Source organism: Uranotaenia lowii, chromosome 2, assembly GCF_029784155.1.
Source record: "Uranotaenia lowii strain MFRU-FL chromosome 2, ASM2978415v1, whole genome shotgun sequence".
Taxonomy (NCBI): domain Eukaryota; kingdom Metazoa; phylum Arthropoda; class Insecta; order Diptera; family Culicidae; genus Uranotaenia; species Uranotaenia lowii.
In genome coordinates, this window is record NC_073692.1 from 26,066,468 (window position 1) to 26,085,816 (window position 19,349).

The following is a 19,349-nucleotide window of genomic DNA, read 5'->3' on the forward strand; positions in this document are numbered from 1 at the left end:
TCATTTTAGACCTCATGAGACACACTCCATCGAAAATTTAGTAGAAAAATTGATTTGATAATTTTGATTTAGAAAAAAAACTTTGAGGCCCGTTTTCTCGAAATCATCATTTCGGCACTTGCACCCCTCTGATCCTAAGCGCCTCAATTGTAGTAAAAAAGGTTGAACAAACTCACCATCACATACCACACAGTGACGATAGTTTTAAACGGCAAACAGAACCACATGGTCCACAGGATGATACCGTTGATCAGATTCGGCAACCAACAAATGTAGAACACAAAGTTGATCAGTGAAAATTTCATCTTAAACTTGGTCATCAGCTCCCGCTCGTTCGATGTCATCTGACTGAATCGAGCCACCAGCTGACGATCAACTTCTCTGGAAGCGGTAAAGTATAGCACCGGATTAGCCACCATAACCGCAATCATTGGACCGTACGTGGTAATATAGTTCGGTAGAATCCTCAAATAGGCTGTAGAAATATCGTGAATGTTGTGACAACTAAAAAATAAATCCAACATAGGTTAACCTTCCCAAAATTTCAAATTCCAATCATACTCAGCATCCGGGATGTACAGCACAGTCAGTCCCAAAGCCGTCAAAACGGCCGACAAGCTCCACACATAGGTATGGTAGGTCCTAAGAGCAACCCCATAACCTCCAAGCTGGCGTCGCACGTTTATGGCGTAACACAGCGTCCACATCCAGGTGCACATGTAAAAGTACTGGATCCAGGCCGAAGAAACGGCACAGAAAATCACGTTTGTAGTGTCATCCTGGTCCGAATCCGGCGGAATAACGTTCTGGATATACTTCCACAAAGCCGACCGCAGGAAAACTCCCAACGATGCGCACAAATCCGCAACGGCCAGCCACACGATGATGCTCCGTCCGGTGCTGTAGCTGGTCACCGGCGAGCGGGATCCGGGTCGAGAACGACGAATACCATGCAGGTTTGGCGCGTCCTCGTCGCGGATCCAAATCTGGAATGGATAACGAACGGTAAGTAAGATTAATGACCATTGGCAATCATTTGTTACAAAATCCTTAAATGTCTATTCTTGATAATTTCAACTGTAATCGACATACAGAATTTGTAATATCTTGTTCACAATATCGCCTTTTACCTAATGGTAATCATGGAACAATATCTAACTACTCATAAAAAATATAAACCAAAGTAAGGGAATATTTGTATAAAATTCATGTTCCATGTTTGTAATATCCGTCATGATTAATAATATCTAAACCACTCTGAATACCTTGATAAATAATCAATTATCCATAAGACATAAAATGTTCATGGTACTGTCCCCGGCTGTCAATTTTTTTTCATTTAAATCACATTAAACTCAAAGAAGTCATTTTTAAGTCCATCTAATCTCGTATGAGATTTTTATAGAATAACATAGTTTTAAATGTGTTCACAGTCTCTTCATTTCTCATGAATAAAATAAATCGTTCTATTTGGATTTTTTATTAAATTTCAATTTACCTTCTGATTTTTTTCTCCAAAATATTTGAACTTTTACACTACTTATACGTTTTAAAATGTGATTTACAACATTAGCTCCAATTCTAATTCGAATTTTGAATGATGTCAGCAACAACTTTTGGGAAGCAGGTTGCTGTTAAATTCCTCAAAAAACAAATTTTTGCTAGTTCCAGAGGTCTTAAGCTATAAAGCTGGTACCGAGGAAATGAGACAGGTGATTTCTGAAGGACGACAAAACTTGCGAAAAATTATATATCAAACAAATTCCAGAGTTTGAATACATGTCTGCTCGCGGTAAGGTCCCTAGCATATAATGTACAGTGAGGGGCAAAATAAAGTGTCCAAGTTATTTTTTTATCATTTCTTTTATTTTTCTGGTAAAAATTCACCGAAAACACATCGTTATCATTTTTAAAATATTGTTTATTATGTTCTATTTAATTTTTCTTAATGTTGCGCTGGTAAAAAAAGAATGTTTTTTTGATAGAAAAAAACAATTAATATTCCAAAAAAAAATGGGCAAAATAAAGTGTCCAACTCAAAAATCAATATAATTTCGATAAGTTTCCATCGCGAGGCCCCTCGAATTTGTTTGTTTTGTGTATTTTGACGTTTCATAAACAACTGGCTTGGCTCTGGAGTATTCAAACAGGTGTCTACATTCGAATAAGTTGTAAAATATGGAGAACGCATAAATTTCTGGTTCCATTCCGTTGTCCATCCGGAAACTGGTTGTTCGTGATGTGAATAACGGTCAAACGCACCGGGAAGTGGCCAAGCACTACGAAATCAGCAAGACAGCGGTATCAAAAATCATGAAGGAGATGAAAACGTTCGGATCGGAGATGGATCGCCCAGGAAGAGGACTGAAGCCCAAGACAGATGCCAGAACGGACAAGAAAATCATTCTTGAAGTGAAGAAAAACGCAATAATAACGATCCGGCAGATACAGGATGAGCTCCGATTTACGGTATTGCGTTGTACTGTCCGTCGCCGCATCCATGCAAAGGAGTACCATAGAAAGATCGCAGTAAAAAGGCCTTTCATCAGCCAGGTGAACAAGGCTAAGCGGCTCAAGTTCGTCAAGGAACACGCCGATAAACGGCTCGAGTACTGGAAAACATTGTTGTGGGCCGACGAATCCAAATTCGAGCTATTCAACTTGAAGAAGCAGGATCATATGTGGCGCAAGTCGGGTGAGGAGCTCCAAGATCGCCATATCCAAGGAACAGTCAAGCACGGAGGAGGTAACGTGATGGTGTGGGGGTGCTTTTCTTGGGGTGGGGGTGGCAATTTGGTAAAAATTAACGGAATCATGACAGCTGAGTCATATTCCGATATCCTGCGGGAAAACCTCGAGGTATCCCTCATCAAGACGGGCCTCGAAGAGCGCTTCGTTTTACAACAGAATAACGATCCAAAGCATACGGCCAATCTGATGAAGTCATTTTCCCGTTCCTGCCGCATCAAACCCCTTGAATGGCCCCCACAAAGTCCTGATCTGAACCCCATCGAAAATCTGTGGGCCATCCTCGATGCTCTGATTGATAAGACTGGTGTGGCAAGTTAAAAATACTTATTTTGATGCCATGGAGCATGCGTGGGAGGAACTCGACCCACAACACTTGCACAACCTTGTTGAAAGTATACCGAAGCACTTGTAGGAGGTGTTGAAGGCCGAAGGAGGTCATACCCATTATTAAATCGTTCTTGTTTGCCTTCAGTTTGAATCAATTTGAAGCTGTACCGATCTGGACACTTTATTTTGCCCCTGTTTTTTTTTTTTGAATATTAACTGTTTTTTTCTATCAGAAAAACTTTTTTTTTAACAGCGCAACATTAATAAAAATTGAAAAGAACATAATAAACAATATTTAAAAAATGATTACGATGCGTTTTCGTTGAATTTTAACCAGAAAAATAAAAGAAATTGAAAAAAAATTATTTGGACACTTTATTTTGCCCCTCACTGTATGTATTTGCTGGTTGTTTTGTATAAATTATAATGATTTGCCAAGATTCTGCTCCTACAAAAAAAACAACAATTTTCAAAACGAAAACATTGATTTTTGCTGTTTTTAAATGCCTGGAAAGAGTAATCTTGTATGTACCCTTCACAACCTACGATCTATACTAACCGATTATACATTAATATTAATCTCATGATGGTTTTACTTCGTTATTGTCAGATTTCGCCAGCAGAAATTCCATTAAAAACGCTTTTAAGTGGCTCAAAAGTAATCAAGTTTAGTTAATTTTGAAACAGCTGTCTCCACTAAATTACCCTTAGTTTTTTTAAAGAGTATTTGACCAAAAAGTAGTAGAAATTGAAGGAGAAGGATGCAGTCACCTAGAATACAGATTGGACGAAGTAAAAGTTAAAAAAACTGAACAATATTATAACTGAAAAAAGTGTGCGCCGGCCGATGGGAGATACCAACAATAATGTAGAGATTTTTCTTACAAAAATCGATTTTTCATGAATTATCATAAGATTACCTTTATTTCATCCATAGAAAGTATTTCGATCAAACGAATGGTTTTTGAGATACACGCATTCGTAACTGTCCCATTTCTAAAAGAACTAAGCTTTAATTGAATGATTAATGGCATTTCGGTGAACTATACATTCTAATAGGAAGAATATGAATCAAAGCTATCGAACGATTCCTTTTAATTCAACCACGGTAAATGAAAGGTTCATATATCGGTATTTCGATAGCAACTTACTACCTACTTCAGTGAGCGTTTTCGGAAACGGAAATATTTCAACAATCACTTTGCAAAATTTCAATAGAAAGTGTAGCGTAGTTTCTGAGATATTGAATTGTGAATGGTAAGAGTCCAAAAAGTCCGATTTTCGTAGAATTAATGTATCTCAGGCAACACAAACTCCAGAAAGATCAAATTTGGTGATATAATAGTGTGATAGTTGATCTATCTTACGCAGAAAATGAGATCAAAAAATATTATCAGAGTATAAAGTTATGGAAGTTCAAAGTCGAAGTGACAGTGCGCGTGCTTCCAATTTCTATACAATTATTAAAGGTACTGTATACCTGTAAATATGGTTGACTGAATGAATTCCGCGAAATGGAACAATACTTTACAATACAGAAAAATGACAGAAAATGATGTAAAATGACAATAAAAAACTAACATGATAAACAAAACAGAAGTGCTAAAAGTGTCTCAAATATGGTAGAAAATACTAAAAGTTGTAAAAAATTTACCAAATTGACACTTTTGATAAAAAATTGGTTAATTTTTTACTTACCCGTTAAAGAAGTTTAAGAACCCGTTCGAATTCGCAAATGTTCGGGCGTGTTGCCAAAAACGAAAAGGGCCGGTATTGATAATTTCAATAGTTTTTCGTATTTTAGTTTCTTTTTGGCCAAAGTTATTTTAATTTTTTGAAGGATTAATCACCGTTAATTTATCGGCCTATCGGTGGAAAGTGATGTCCTTTTTAGTGGGACATTTAAAGATTATGATTTTTTTTTATATACACACAAAACTTTCGAGGCCAGAAATTAGCAAAATTTTGCTCAAATTTGACCAGCTAAGTACTTAGCAATCGATTTAGCAATTTTTTATTACTCAAATTTTAACAAAATAGTCAAAAGTGTCTGGACTTAATTTTTACCAAATTTATAGTAACAAAAATAATTGTTTGCTGAAGTTTAAGCAATAAAATTTTTACTCCCAAAAATTACTAAAATTTTAGTAAAATTGATTTTTTTAAATAATCCGGTGCCTCACCAAAAACGAATGTAAGTGGGTGTAATTTTCAATTCACATACAAATAAAAATTGCCTCTCACTTGGATTTGTTTTATTTATTTTCTAAACACTGTAGTGAATAAAGTAATTGGGATTAATTGTTCCAACAACGTCATGATACCAATCGGGAATAAGCACCATTAGACATCTCTGGGATGATGATGCTTCCTGAAACAGCGTCGTTGTAGCGTACCTGTGAATTGAAAAACAAATTTAAAAAAAATAATTCACATATGTTTCCGAATCAATATTTAAATTGAGGCCTGATTAAAAATTCGATTTCGATGTCGTGCTATTAATTTTCGTTAACAGAATTCAAAAATCTTTAACATTATAGCATTATATTCTGGTATTCCAAATAAGTTTAAAATAAAAAAAAAGTTAAAGCAGCGTTCATATCAATCAGCTAATTTAAATATTGTAATCAATAATTTTATTGTAAGCAATAACATTAAAAAAAACTATTGTTGAATTCGACCAAATATTTTGTAATCATGCGACCTTTATGATAGTGCAAAATACGCAGTATTTTACCGGGAACTCGATGATCAAATTTGCTAAACGAACAGCTGATAAAAAAAATTAAACGAACATCTGATTCAAACATGATAAATATTGCAATAATTGTCAAAGTTAGACAAACTTATGATGCTTGGAACACTAATAAAGCAATCCTTATTTAAAACCAACCTACCATTGTTTCGTGAATACAAACTCCTTGGCCGGAATCATCACCGAACAATACCCGGAAATTATCAGGAATTTCTCCCGAAATCTTCCTTCTTAACGTCACCACAATGCTCAGAGAGTGTCGTTCCCTGAGCGTTTATTGGAGCACTAAAAGTTCATAGAAATAAATAGTTTCATTAGAATATAATTATTCTTTAATATTTGATCAGGGAAAAAAAATAGCATAAATTATAAAACTTACAGAGTTTCACTAGCGCTCATTTTGAAACATGTCCTATGTCCATTCTCGTTTATCGGAAGTTTGCAGTAACCGTCATCAAGGTTACCAAAGGAAGAATTGATGTTTCTGAGCGATCATTCAAGGAGGCGATATAAAATGCCAGGCCCCTACATCCAGCACCGCCTTTTCCCACGTTCCAACGGTCAACAAATTTGCAGCTAACTCCCGAAAAAGAAAACAAATAGAAACACGGAAAAACTTTTAAGGATACCCGAGCAGACTTGTATGGCAAAACTAGCTGATCCCGTACGAACTTTGTTTCGCTTTAAATCATTGGTACGTCAAAATGAGTTTAGAAAATGAATTCGAAACATTCTTTCGAAATTTTGGGGAAAAAAATTCAACAGTGTTTAAAGTCGCTACTGTTACTATTACTTGAAATTCAAATTAAACGGTTGATTGGCTTTTTATTAAAATTTATGTGAGAGTGTTTTCTTCTCGATCGGTTGCAAAATCTAGACATTATGGCAGAAACATGTACTATTTGTTTATGTGCACGACTCTTTTGCTTGACCTTCACACTTAAATTGGTATCAATTAACTGCCTCCAACAAAATTATTGCACAAAACACTGAACTTTCAATGAAACCCTCTTTTTCTGTCCCATGGCCCGAAATTCGATAATTGAAACCAATTTTACGTTCCTCAAAACTCCCTTTTGCCATGGACGGCCTTTTTTTGACCACGATTCAAAACTTGACACCTGAAATCAATTATCTTTTCTGTTAACCTCCCATGTGTCAATTTTCATTGCAATTCTATGCTCAATCAATAGAATATCGAAAAATCAGTGAACAGATAATAACCCCTTTTGCCGACCCCTGAGTCAAGATTTGAAACCTGAAAGCAAAAGAACGTCCCTCAAAACTCCTATGCGGAAATTTTCATCTCAATCCAATGTAGAATAACGTCAAAATCGCAAAAACATTAAAGTTGGGTATGGACGACTCCTTCAGCCAACTTCTGATCCGCAATTCGAAACTTGAAATCGATTGCTGGTCCCTCAAAACACTCATGTGCTAATTTTCATCACAATACGATCTATAATAACGCCAATATCGCAAAAACATTAATCAGTGGATATGGACGACCCCTTTGGCCGACCCCTGACCCTAAATTTGATAACTGTAATCGATTGCTCGTCTCTCAAAACAATCATGTGCAAATTTTCATCACAATCCGATGTATAATAACGCCGATATCGCAAAAACCTTTATCAGTGGATATGGACGACCCCTTTGGCCGACCCCTGACCCTAAATTTGATAACTGTAATCGATTGCTCGTCTCTCAAAACAATCATGTGCAAATTTTCATCACAATCCGGTGTATAATAACGCCAATATCGCAAAAACATTAATCAGTAAATATGGACGACCCCTTTGGCCGACCCCTGACCCTAAATTTGATAACTGTAACTGATTGTTCGTCTCTTAAAACACTCATGTGCAAATTTTCATCACAATCCGGTGTATAATAACGCCAATATCGCAAAATCATTAATCAGTGGATATGGACGACCCCTTTTGCCGACCCCTAACTCTAAATTTGATAACTGTTATCGATTGTTCGTCTCTCAAATCACTCATGTGCAAATTTTCATCACAATCCGATGTTTAATAACGCCAATATCGCAAAAACATTAATCAATGGACATGGACGACCCCTTTGGCCGACCCCTAACCCTAAATTTGATAACTGTAATCGATTGCTCGTCTCTCAAAACACTCATGTGCAAATTTTCATCACAATCCAATGTAAGATAAAGCCAATATCGCAAAAACATTAATCAGTGGATATGGACGACCCCTTTGGCCAACCCCTGACCCTAAATTTGATAACTGTAATCGATTGCTCGTCCCTCAAAACACTCATGTGCAAATTTTCATCACAATCCGACGGAAAATAACGTCAATAACGTGAAAACAATATTTGTCTGGTATGGACGACCCCCTTCAGAAGGGGTCGTCCAAAAATCTAAAAACATTTTTCATCATTCCTGGTCCTAATGAGCATCCATGCCAAATTTCAGATCTCTAGCTCTTAAGACGGCTGAGTCTATAGAGGACAAACAAACAAACAAACAAACAAACAAACATACAGATAATTGCTTTTTATATATATAGATTAAACCTAATTTTGCTATCATGCCTTGAGAGTAAGAGTTGGTATCATTTTGCCCGAATAAAGGTGGTACAATGCCAAAATTTGGGTCTCAATTTTCATATGTGGATACCAAAATTATGCCAACTGTAGGTTTCAATGAAACCTCAATAATACCTAGTTTAGCCACCGATTCAAAATGAGTTTTGAGAGCATAATGATGCCACTTTTTGGTTCAAAATACAACCAAAATAAGGCATCGTTCAGCTTTCAAAAATTATGTTGAAAAGTGGCTAAATGAGGTATCCAAAGACTATCAATACAACCAAAAGTTGGCATAGCTATGCTATCGACATATGTAAATTGAGATTAAAATTTAATTATTTTAACACTTCTATTCGGGAATGTTAAAACCAAATTTTACCCTCAAGCCATGATAGCAAAATAAGATAATAATATGTTATAAAGGTTTGCTCACGGGGCAAATTTTTGTATCAAAAATTTGCTGAGGAAAATTTTCATTATTTTTGATTTAATCAACTTTAACGTCGTCATATTGTTCCCGATCAGACTTTCATGCCTTCACCTTCAAAAATAATTGCATACGTGAAGGCGATTTTCACTATGCACAGTAATGTATCTGCCGTGTTAAACTTTGGATAATGAAAATCGCCTTCACTTATGCAATAATGAGTTGTGGCAATATTCATAGTACCCTGTTCATAATAAGGAAAATTTGCGCTAGCAGATTGTAGATGAAAAAAACATAAATTTCAAATAATTCAACAACACATTATCTGACGAGATTCGACGTTTATTGAATGTTTGAGACTTAAAATATAGCACTTCTACGAAAATTTGTCTTATCATATGACTAAACAAATGTCGCTAAAATTTAGCTGAAATATTCTTGAAAATAATGAAATCATTGTGAAGATTTCAGAGAATTGTATCGCGAAGTCAAAGTTGCGCGTTAAGTCCAAAATCTCAAATTTACGTAGAAATGCTGTGTTTCAAATCTTAGACATTCAAGAAACGTCAGAGCTCGTTAGATATTATGAGATAGTTGCTCTAACAGTACTTGAAACTTGAAAGTTTGGAGGAAAAATCAAAGCTTTTTAAGCGCAATTTAGAAGATCTGTGAGCATGCACATCGGTACAATGAATTTTGTGACCAATCGTATGTACTAACATTTAAACAAACTTTAAACGTATTTGATTAGCTAAAACATGTATCAAAGAAAGTGTTTTTTCATCCAATTATTTCGTTTTCCGATATTATGAACAGGGTTCTATGAATATTGCTCCCACTTATAATTGCATAAGTGAAGGCGATTTCCATTACCTGAAGCTTAACATGGTAGGGTCATTACTGTGCATGGGGAAAATCGCTTTTAAGTATGCAATGACCATTGAACATTAGAATGTCTCTCAATTTCATTTGCCCTGTGATAAAACCAGAACAGGAACATTATACTAGTAGCAACCATACTTACGATTAAATCATTTGTATCCATCTTAACGGCCTCTACAACTTTGATGAGTTATCCAGTTCGATTGATTAGACCTTCTTCATTGCATGGTAGTCTATAAAGAATCACTTTTTCTCCCCACGTCTCTTTCATTTAGGTTGCTCTACGAAAAAAAACTCTAATTTTACATCAGTTCATTCTAACCAAAAAACTACATACCTACCTTTCTAAAAAAAAATATTTTCATTTTATCAGCTTCCATTCTTTTTGTTGTTCAGGATTTTGAAAAAGATAATTAGCATTCTTCCGTCGACTTTTAACCTGAGCATACAAGTCGATCATAGAACCAAGGATGGTGTTGATCAGCAAGCGTTCAATGCCACCAAGAGTACTGTGCAGACACGAACGTTTGCACGAAAGCAAGGGCAACCTTTTAGCACACTTCATTCGGACTAACTTCCGAAAAACAGATAGCCGATAGCTCCAGTAATTAGTTTAAGTTTATTATTCGTCCACACTTTTATTACTGGGAAGGTGTCCACTTCGCCAACTTCCCCGACATGCTTGCACCGCCCGTACCAACTAAGCCGTCGAGGGAGACTTCTTTTCCGATTCAATTTTTCGGTAAACAACAGGAACAAAACGCACAACAGTTTGTTTACTTTCTGAGAGTATTTATTGATGGACCAGTGACATTATGTATATGTCCAATGCGTTTGTTTTTGCGTTGCTGTTAGGGAAAATTCCACATCGTATAATGGTACATTTAAAAAAGTAAAATTCACAAATACTTGATGATTTTTAATATAACAAGGGGGAATTCAAACCGTAAAAAAAGCTATGTTAGTTCCTGGACCTAGTTGCATGTGAATATGTCCTAATTTGGCCCGATAGCTTTTTTCTGAGAAACAAAACTTAGTACAGCAAACAAAACATCGCAATCGTTGCTGAAGTTGCCCGTGAGCATCGAAAACAGTTGTACCGTTCATGTTTTCCCTGAAGTGTCTGCCGACTGCAACATTAGTATAAAGTCACGAATGGTAGATGTTGTAGATGATAGAAAGAATAATCGAAAAAAATTTCGCTGAAAGTTTCACAATTTCTGTTATAAGAAATTTGATGTTCAGTGCTTTCAATATAACTGATATCAAATTGTACGTTCAATGATCAATTTAACCAATCACTAAAAGTTCCTGCAGCTGAAATATACTTAAGTGACTTCAAAGATATTTTTAGTACGGAACTGATTTTTTTATAATTGCTGGAACGCTCCACATAAAGTTAAGAAGCAAATTTAAAATCGGCAAAATTTCTATTAAAAGGCGTTACTTTCCAGTTACTTTTAGCGTTTTCAAATTAAATTTAAAAAAAGTGGTACTTTATTAGTTCAGAAAGATTTATCCTCCTTATTTTGAAAACGTCATGAATTTTTTAAAACTAGAAAAACGGAATTCCGTACATCAATAATTGTATATAAAAATAGAATAATAATAAATCTCGTTTTTTTTTACAAATTTCAATTCTTCATGTTTATATTGATGCAATTATTATCATGTTATTGAAAAGTTATAATCTATAGATTGTAATGTAAGTTATATCTTTATGTACTAAAAATAACAAAAAAATCTGAATGTTGATAATATTTCACAGTTTAAAAACACGTGTTAAGTATTTGCTTTCTTACCGTATTTTACCAGACAACATATTTTAACATCTTTGTGAGTTTTTACACCGTGTTTTCATCCCATTTGGTATTGCATGGAATTCAATTATAAGGATTTTTCATTGGGTATAATTTTTAAAGTTAATTCGTATCCGGCATGCGTCGAAAAAAACTAACTAACAGTATAGTCCTGTTTGCCGCTAGTAGTATTCGTATTATAATTCAGGGCATTTCACTAACACTTTTAATTTTGGAGCATAAACCTCAAAAACGACCTTGCTCGTCGGTTGCCCGATTTTTGCACTGAAATTTTTGGAGGTTGATTTTTCCGTTCTCGTACCTATACGCCAGTACGACGCCAGGTAATGAGCGTGAGAAATGTCAAAAACAATTCTATATGAGAATGCTACCTTGGTGATACCTAGTTAAGCTATGACAGAGAAATCAAACTGAGTAACTTGGGAACTATGCTAAGTAGTTTTATCACAAAACTAAATACCATCGTAGTGACTTATCGTAGTGATCTCAATATTCTGGTAAATAAGGATATTCTAAAGATGCCTAATTTTGCTATCGCCGCTTCCATTACAAAATAATAGACTCGCGCAGTTTGCTGGTAAAGATTGAATTCGTTGTTAAGTTTTAATTTTAACACCTTGAAAAAATGTCTTTTTTCTCAACAGAAAATAACATACCAAATCATGCTATCATTTTGATCTCACTTTTTTGCACTATGAAAATAACTGAAACCTAAATGATACCTCATTCAGCTCTCCTGGACGAATCAATACCTAACAGTGCTATAATTATGCTATCAATGCTTTATTTTGGTGGTGGTTTGCTATCTAATTTCAACATATTGATACTTTAATGAAACCTAATTTTGCCATCGGGAAAAATAAAACACCAAATAGTGCTATCATTTTGGCATTGATAGCTGATTTTGGCTACAGTATGCTATCGGTTTTGGCATCAAAGTCTGCTCGGGATATGTTTTAATTGTATCTGTTTCTTCTTGATTAACTAGTCTGGAACAGTGAGAAAAACGGTTCGCAGTTCGAATTAGAAACTGAAATTTTTAACAGCTGGTCACACACTTTACGAACGGTAACTTTTTATAATTCTAGAATGAATGAAAATCTGAGTCCCGAATACATAAGGAGAGCTTAACAGTTTTTTGTTGTTCCGGATAAGCTATTCCGGAAAGCAGCCAATTGAAAATTTGGTTTTCCGAGCGCGAACGAAGCACTGCGAACAGTTTTTCCATTTTGGGTCACTACTAAAAAAGAATTCACTTACCTTGGGGAACAATTGTTTCCCATATTGCCTGAAAAACTTGAAAACGACATCACCAAATCCCCAATGCAAAAAATAAACACGCCATGGCACGAAAAACTGATCTGACATCAGGTGCTAACACTGCTGGAATTGAGCAAATTTCGACCGCGGTTCGAGTCCATGCTACTGTTATAAACTAAAATAAATAGCAAAGTGTTTTTTTTACTCAATTTGAGCTAAGCTCATGACAATTTGGGTAAGTGCTAATCCAATAGTAAAAAAATATTTTTGCTAACGGAAAGCAACTGCGATTTTTTGCTAAGTGGAGCCCCGAAAGTTTTGTGTGTATAGGTGGAGAAGGATAGATGCAATGTTCGGAAAATCGCTTAAGAAAAGCAATCAGGATGGGTTTCTAGCTAGAATACTGATATCTCTGAGTGCTGTGATACGCACGTGGTAAAAGTACCCGTTTAAAGTTTGTCGAAAATCAACACTAACTTGATACAAGAAAATATACCATGCCCCATCGGAGGCTACCGTTGCTATTCGTCACGTGGCTAATCGATGGTGATCGACATACTAGGTGATACATTTTGAACGTCGCTCCCTCAATCATTCCTGAACGTCTTGCCTCGCATAATTGTTGATTATGTTCGTTTTTGATAGACGATCATGAATATTTCAGAAGGAAAAATCTGAAAAAATACCAGGACCACATGTTCAAAAAAGCCGTAGCACATGCTGGACAGTTCATTGCGGTTACCTAGTCATGATTTTTTCCTTCTACGCAAAGCGAAAAATAAAAATTCATCTGATAGCCTACATAGATCGCTCAAAACTGATACCTATCAGTAATGATCCTAAAGGTTGAAAGTCGTCAAGGAAGGAAATCAGCATTGATACGTTCGATAGCTGATAGTCTGCGTCCTTCTTTACTACACCATGTATCGCAAAAGTGTTTCAAATACAAAAGCGTCGTTGCCATGCATGATTGTTTATATGATTTGTTTGAAGAAGGAAAATTTGACTGCTTTGATTTTTTGGCTCTGAATGTATTCAAGCATGGCTCAGTGAAAATGATTGATTTTCGGAGCATTGGTTAGATGAAATGAAAAATGTTGACTGCAAGTTTTCCCTTGTGGGGCGGATCACGCTTGGCCTACTTATGTGTAGTGGTAGATCTATCTGTATCGACCTCTTCATAGTAGTAGGCCCGTGAGGATCAAAAATTTGATATGTGATGATATACTTCTAAATAAATTCTACCCACTCATTTTCAACATCTTTCATTTCATCTAACCTTCTCCACCTATATAAAAAAATTTTCATAATCTTTAGATGTCCCTACTAAAAAGGACATCACTTTTCACCGCTAGGCCGATAAATTAAATCTACAAATATAAATTACGGTGATAAATCCTTCAAAAATTAAAATAACTCTGGCCAAAAAGAAATATAAAAAACACGACATCTTTGTATTTTAGGTTTTTATTTTTTAGTTAACTTTTAGTCAACTTCTAGCTTACCCGATTTGGTATCTACGAGATACCTTGCAAGATCTACCCTGCAGTCTTCATATACCTATTGGTCAAACAAGACGCATATTTAAAACAAAGGTAAAGGAGCATAAAAATCCCTAGACAACAACAGATCCAACGAATCCACGCATCAGAATCCAACCATTCTATAAATTGGAAAAAGGTGAAATTCAAAAAATTTGTTCTCAAAGCGTTGCATGGGAATTTTTTATCGTTTTCATCATTTGTTCGTTTTTGTTATTTTTGCATTTTCGTCATTTTTACCTCTAAATCAAGTCCGATTTAGGCGAAAGTTTTCACACGTCAGGTTTTTAAGTCTATCTACAAAATGTATAATAGTCCGTTCTAACTTTATCATTTTTTTTAAAATGAATTCGATTTTTAAACACGAACACAAACCCATGCAGGATCTCAATGAAACTTGATGTTTCCTCGAAGAGATTCCTTTTTCTTAACTCTAAGCGTTAACCTTCAAGGATATGATGGGTAGCATCTTACAAATCAGCACCAACACGAGAAAAGGGTCTATGTTCATTTATGACGTTTCGAGAAAAACGCGTTTGAAAATTTTGCAATCTTTTTTAAATCGCTAATTAAAATTCACGAGGAATCTCCCAAGTCTTTGTGGTCAAAACGGTGCGTTGGATCATTCTAAATAAGTTTTTATCGATACGACGGTTTTATCATGTAAAAATAGCTCGCAATTGTTTATAGACCCTAGCTGGAGTATGAAATTCGTCTAAATGTTTTATACACCCTTCGCTTTGTACTGTATGTCTCATATGTGTGAGTGAGATGGAGATAAAATTTCCCCTATTTTTTGACAAAGGCTTATGGTTCTCGCAATGGGAGTGAGTGAATAGCTTTCCGCATTCTTCCCCTTTTAATGTTTTGCATCTAGACCGTTTGCTTTGTTGTGGAGTAAAGGGTGTATAAAACAATCTGTGTGAGGATAATGTCATTTTATGGTTCTAAATTTTATAGATCCTTTACTCAAACTGCTATATAAATCTTACGAAAACTGGAAATCTAAAAACGGTTTTTGTGTTAAGTAGAGCTTATATTGGGCTATTTGAATCCACTGAAAACCGGTTTTGTTTACTTTGTCTTTTATACCCTTTTCACATGTTGCTGCTGAAATGCTAAAACCACCAACCCACAGAAAGTGTACTATGTTTGCCGTGACCGGGATTCGATCTCATGCTCGCTGACTTAGAAGACTTGAAGGCTATCCTCTAGGCCGCGGGCTGCGGCTTTTTCTTCAATTCATCTAAAATCTTTGAAAATGTCCTTTTTTTTTATTAAAAGAATTTAAATCTAATTAACTAAAATTTTTTGCAACTACTCTGTAAGATGAGGAAATTCTTGAATTAAACTGCTTCAAATTACTATGAATTGTTTCTTCATTAGTTAGCTGCCCTGATCAAAAATCACCGGAAAACCACTGTATCGAGCCAGAGCATTTAATAAACTTCCCTCCCTCAGGAATCGTAACATGATACACCTTTTCGATTAAAGCTCCACACACACGTGCTTTACAGGTTTCCCGCGACCGCCGACAACATCGAACTGCATTCAGGTAGGTACATATGTTTGGTAGGTTCTCACTCACCTGATAAATGGCACCGGCTATTCCGAAGAATGACGACACTATGCACACCGTAATGTATCCATCGGTATTGAATTCGGACATCAGTTTGACGGCCGGGGGCGACCGAATCCGGTTGTGGCAGCAGAAAGTTTGTATCGTGGGATCGGCCATGCTCCCTGATTAACTCGCCGATCACCGGAAGAAAATTGATCAACCTTGAATAGTGGTTACTTTCTTCAATTGTACACCGATCTCATGGTTGCACCTCTTAAATCTTAATCGTTCTAACTCTACCCGAGAACTAAATTCGATGATAGGTTACCAAGTAATGAGTCTTTTGATTCAAAAGCATCTTCCGCTGGCTTATCACAAACGAATTCTTCTCATGATGATGCTTCTTGCTTCTGTTTCCCGTGCACGTTATCACCTTGGGTAATTTTTTGTCACTTTTCGGGGAAAGATTAGCGTTTATTATGTGACTATAGCTAGGCAAGCTTTCGCTTCTCATACTTTGTTCTTTCACTGTTCATCAGAAGCCATACTTATGTTGACGGGAGTAGCTCTCATTTTTCCGTTCCCTTATCAGTGACTCAATGTAAACATCGTTTTATTCTCTGTTGTTCTAGGCTATGGGGAATCTATGACGACTTCAGGCCTTCAGGTCTTCAATTCCAGCAGCAGATGCAGGCTTCCCGAAGCTCTTACGTAGTCGGCGAGACGTTTTGATACTGCAGAATCAATGAGGCAAATTGATCACAACACTACGTTTTCAGGGCCACTTTCCCACAGGATTGGATTGGATCGTTCTCAATTTCACGAAGGTAAGTGCACTATCATCAACTGAGGCCTGTCTCTGTTTGCCGGACCGGGAACAATTTGTGATAAGAACATTTGTTTACTCCGAGCACCTTCTCTTTACTCACTTTTTTCGGTAATTACATTTCATTAACGTGACATTCAGAAAAGTTCAACAATGCTAACGGATTTGGTTGGTTGTGAATAATCTCGCCGATCGGATCATTTTAATCAACTCAATCGAACTTTTAGACTCAACAGTATTGACAGAAATGTGATGAGAGTAAAATAAAAATTGTGAAAGGGCCCCAACTGCTTTACTTTGAGATAACAATCTATAATGTGAGACTGTTATTTTCAGGCAACCACGTTATACCTATAACTATTCTATTGGATATTTTCATAAAATATCATAGAAATGTATTAAATTGAAATGCACTTAAACTTCGCGTTCACCCTAAAGTAGCGGCCTATCAGTCGACCCAGTCATACCGCGTGAGAGATCCTCGGAAGACTAACCACAACACAGGACATGTGTAGTTGGAGAGATTGGATGACTACTCATGCATGTTAGTATGTCTCCTCGATTATTGCTGTTCAATGTTTCTCTCCAGCCAGTCGGCACCTTCGAACACGTGAAGCCGCAAAAATGTGGTTCGTTTGAAAAGTATACGTTGTTACGGCCACGGGTACTGTGGTGCTTCTCCCAGTAATGCTGTGGGTGGGAGTTGATTGATCAAACGGAACAGGTATTTCTGGACGGTGCATCGTTAAATTGTATTCAAACATTTCATTAGGATAGCTAAAGGTTTCAGACTTCTTGAAATATGTATACTAAAATATCTGGAACACAGCTTGACAAGGGCTGTACGACAAGAACCTTAGCCTCATCACCGAAATTCCGGACATGAGAGTGCAGCCGATGGCACGATTTCTCACTCCAGATAATGAAGACTTTTGCAGCAAATCTCCAATTCTATTCTCCGGGTTCGGTAACGTTCAACTTGTTTTTTTTTTTATCATTTTAATCTTATTTTGACTTCAAAGGAAATATCCAAATATGTTTACTGTTTCTAAAAACTGATACTCATAATTTTGTGCAAATTGTTTTATGCACTTATGTTTGTTCCAGATCGTGATCGCCATATGTTTACACGGATTTACACAAAAAGAATGTTCAAATTTAATTTTTTTCGAACCGTATATTAACAGGAGTTGCCAAAATCATAAACAAAATTTAAAATTTAATAGATTTTTTGTTTTGAAATAAACTTTTAAAAATCACAAAAGTGGGTAAAAATATTGAAAAGCTATTTTGTTAAAGATTATTTGAAAAAAAAAACAAATTGAATAATTTTCAAATTTTGCTTTATTCCAATAATTGCCAAAACGGGGTTTGGTCGAGGCCATCAATTTTGTCCAGAGGTCAAATGAATGGTATCTGGGATTGACAGCACATCCACAATGAACAAAACCGATGCTCTCTCTTTAGACATCAATAACGGCGCCGGCCACGTCCTAGTAGTCAATGAATAGAAGGAAAATAGAGAAAAAGGATTGAAAGAATAACAATTCATGCTTTAGAACCGAGGTCACCTCTGCATCCTAGCAAAACAATTCTTTTGTGTGGATTGGGTAAAAAGGATATGATCAGGAGACACTTTTGACTAGTGTTATGCGATCTTGGTTAAAATTCTATTCACCTAAGCTCATGGGATTTCATATTGAAACTTTCAGATTATGTTTTTAAATAGCTACTCAATTAAAATTTGATCAGAAATCATAAGGGATACCACTACAAGTTCTCTTATACTTCACTCCCTAAAACAATTTTGTTTTAACTAAGACCAAAAAAAAAATTTTTCATGTTTTTAAACTTGTACTAGGTAACCGTTTTTAAAGATGTTATAATAAATCTGAAATAGTTTACTGAGAATTGAAAAACAACAATATGCACACACCTCGTTATGTATTAAACTTTATGCTTATCATTCAATGAGAAATGGGTGTCAGTTTGTAATACCGGAAAACTCCTAAACATATGTAATTAATTTCGTAGAACCAGAAAAGTTTTCTTGTGAATAGACTTGAACAAGTTTTATTCTAGAAATTTTTCTATCGTTAAAATATTGCATGGCTTGCGATGAAAGATATTAAGTACTTTGATTTGCCCTGTTTTGTTTGACGATTTATGTTTTGATTAAATATATAGAATGATGCGAAAAATAGGTATGTTAATAATGAAAACTGATTACTTATCTTTGATTCAAACAGGGCATCGCGATTCCAATGCAACACTCGGCTGGTAGAAAAAAAGCTCGTTTGAACCTGAAGGCGAAGCACTAGCCCCAGCAATTTTGTCACTTTGAATAATATGCAGATATTTGTTTTTGAATGTTTTGCACCTAACTCCTATCTCTCACGCACAACTTATTGCAATAAAAACAATTTGAAAACCTTTTTCTGGAATCAATTTTCGGAAAATTCTTTACGAAAACTCAAGAGTCATGGCTTACACTCCCATAAATAGAGGTCGTCACAAAGTGTACCTCAAAGACAACGTATTCAAAATATAGCAAAAACTAGCAGTTGATTTTAAGATATAATTTTGATGAGCCTTTCACCTATCCAACGGTATATAATTTATCACGGCGATCGA

General features: G+C 35.7%; 1 protein-coding gene across 1 annotated transcript in view; it reads right to left on the reverse strand.

The window, feature by feature from the left end:
• Positions 1–17,189, reverse strand: part of LOC129743561 (G-protein coupled receptor 143-like) — a 30,769-nt gene extending 13,580 nt beyond the window's left edge. Inside the window, exons 1-3 of the mRNA XM_055735598.1 lie at positions 15,917–17,189; positions 562–986; positions 177–504 (exon numbers count right to left, since the gene is read on the reverse strand). Coding sequence (XP_055591573.1) covers positions 177–504; positions 562–986; positions 15,917–16,066 — 903 coding nt within the window. The 5' untranslated portion in view covers positions 16,067–17,189. The remainder of the gene's footprint in view (positions 1–176; positions 505–561; positions 987–15,916) is intronic.
• Positions 17,190–19,349: the final 2,160 nt, after the last annotated feature.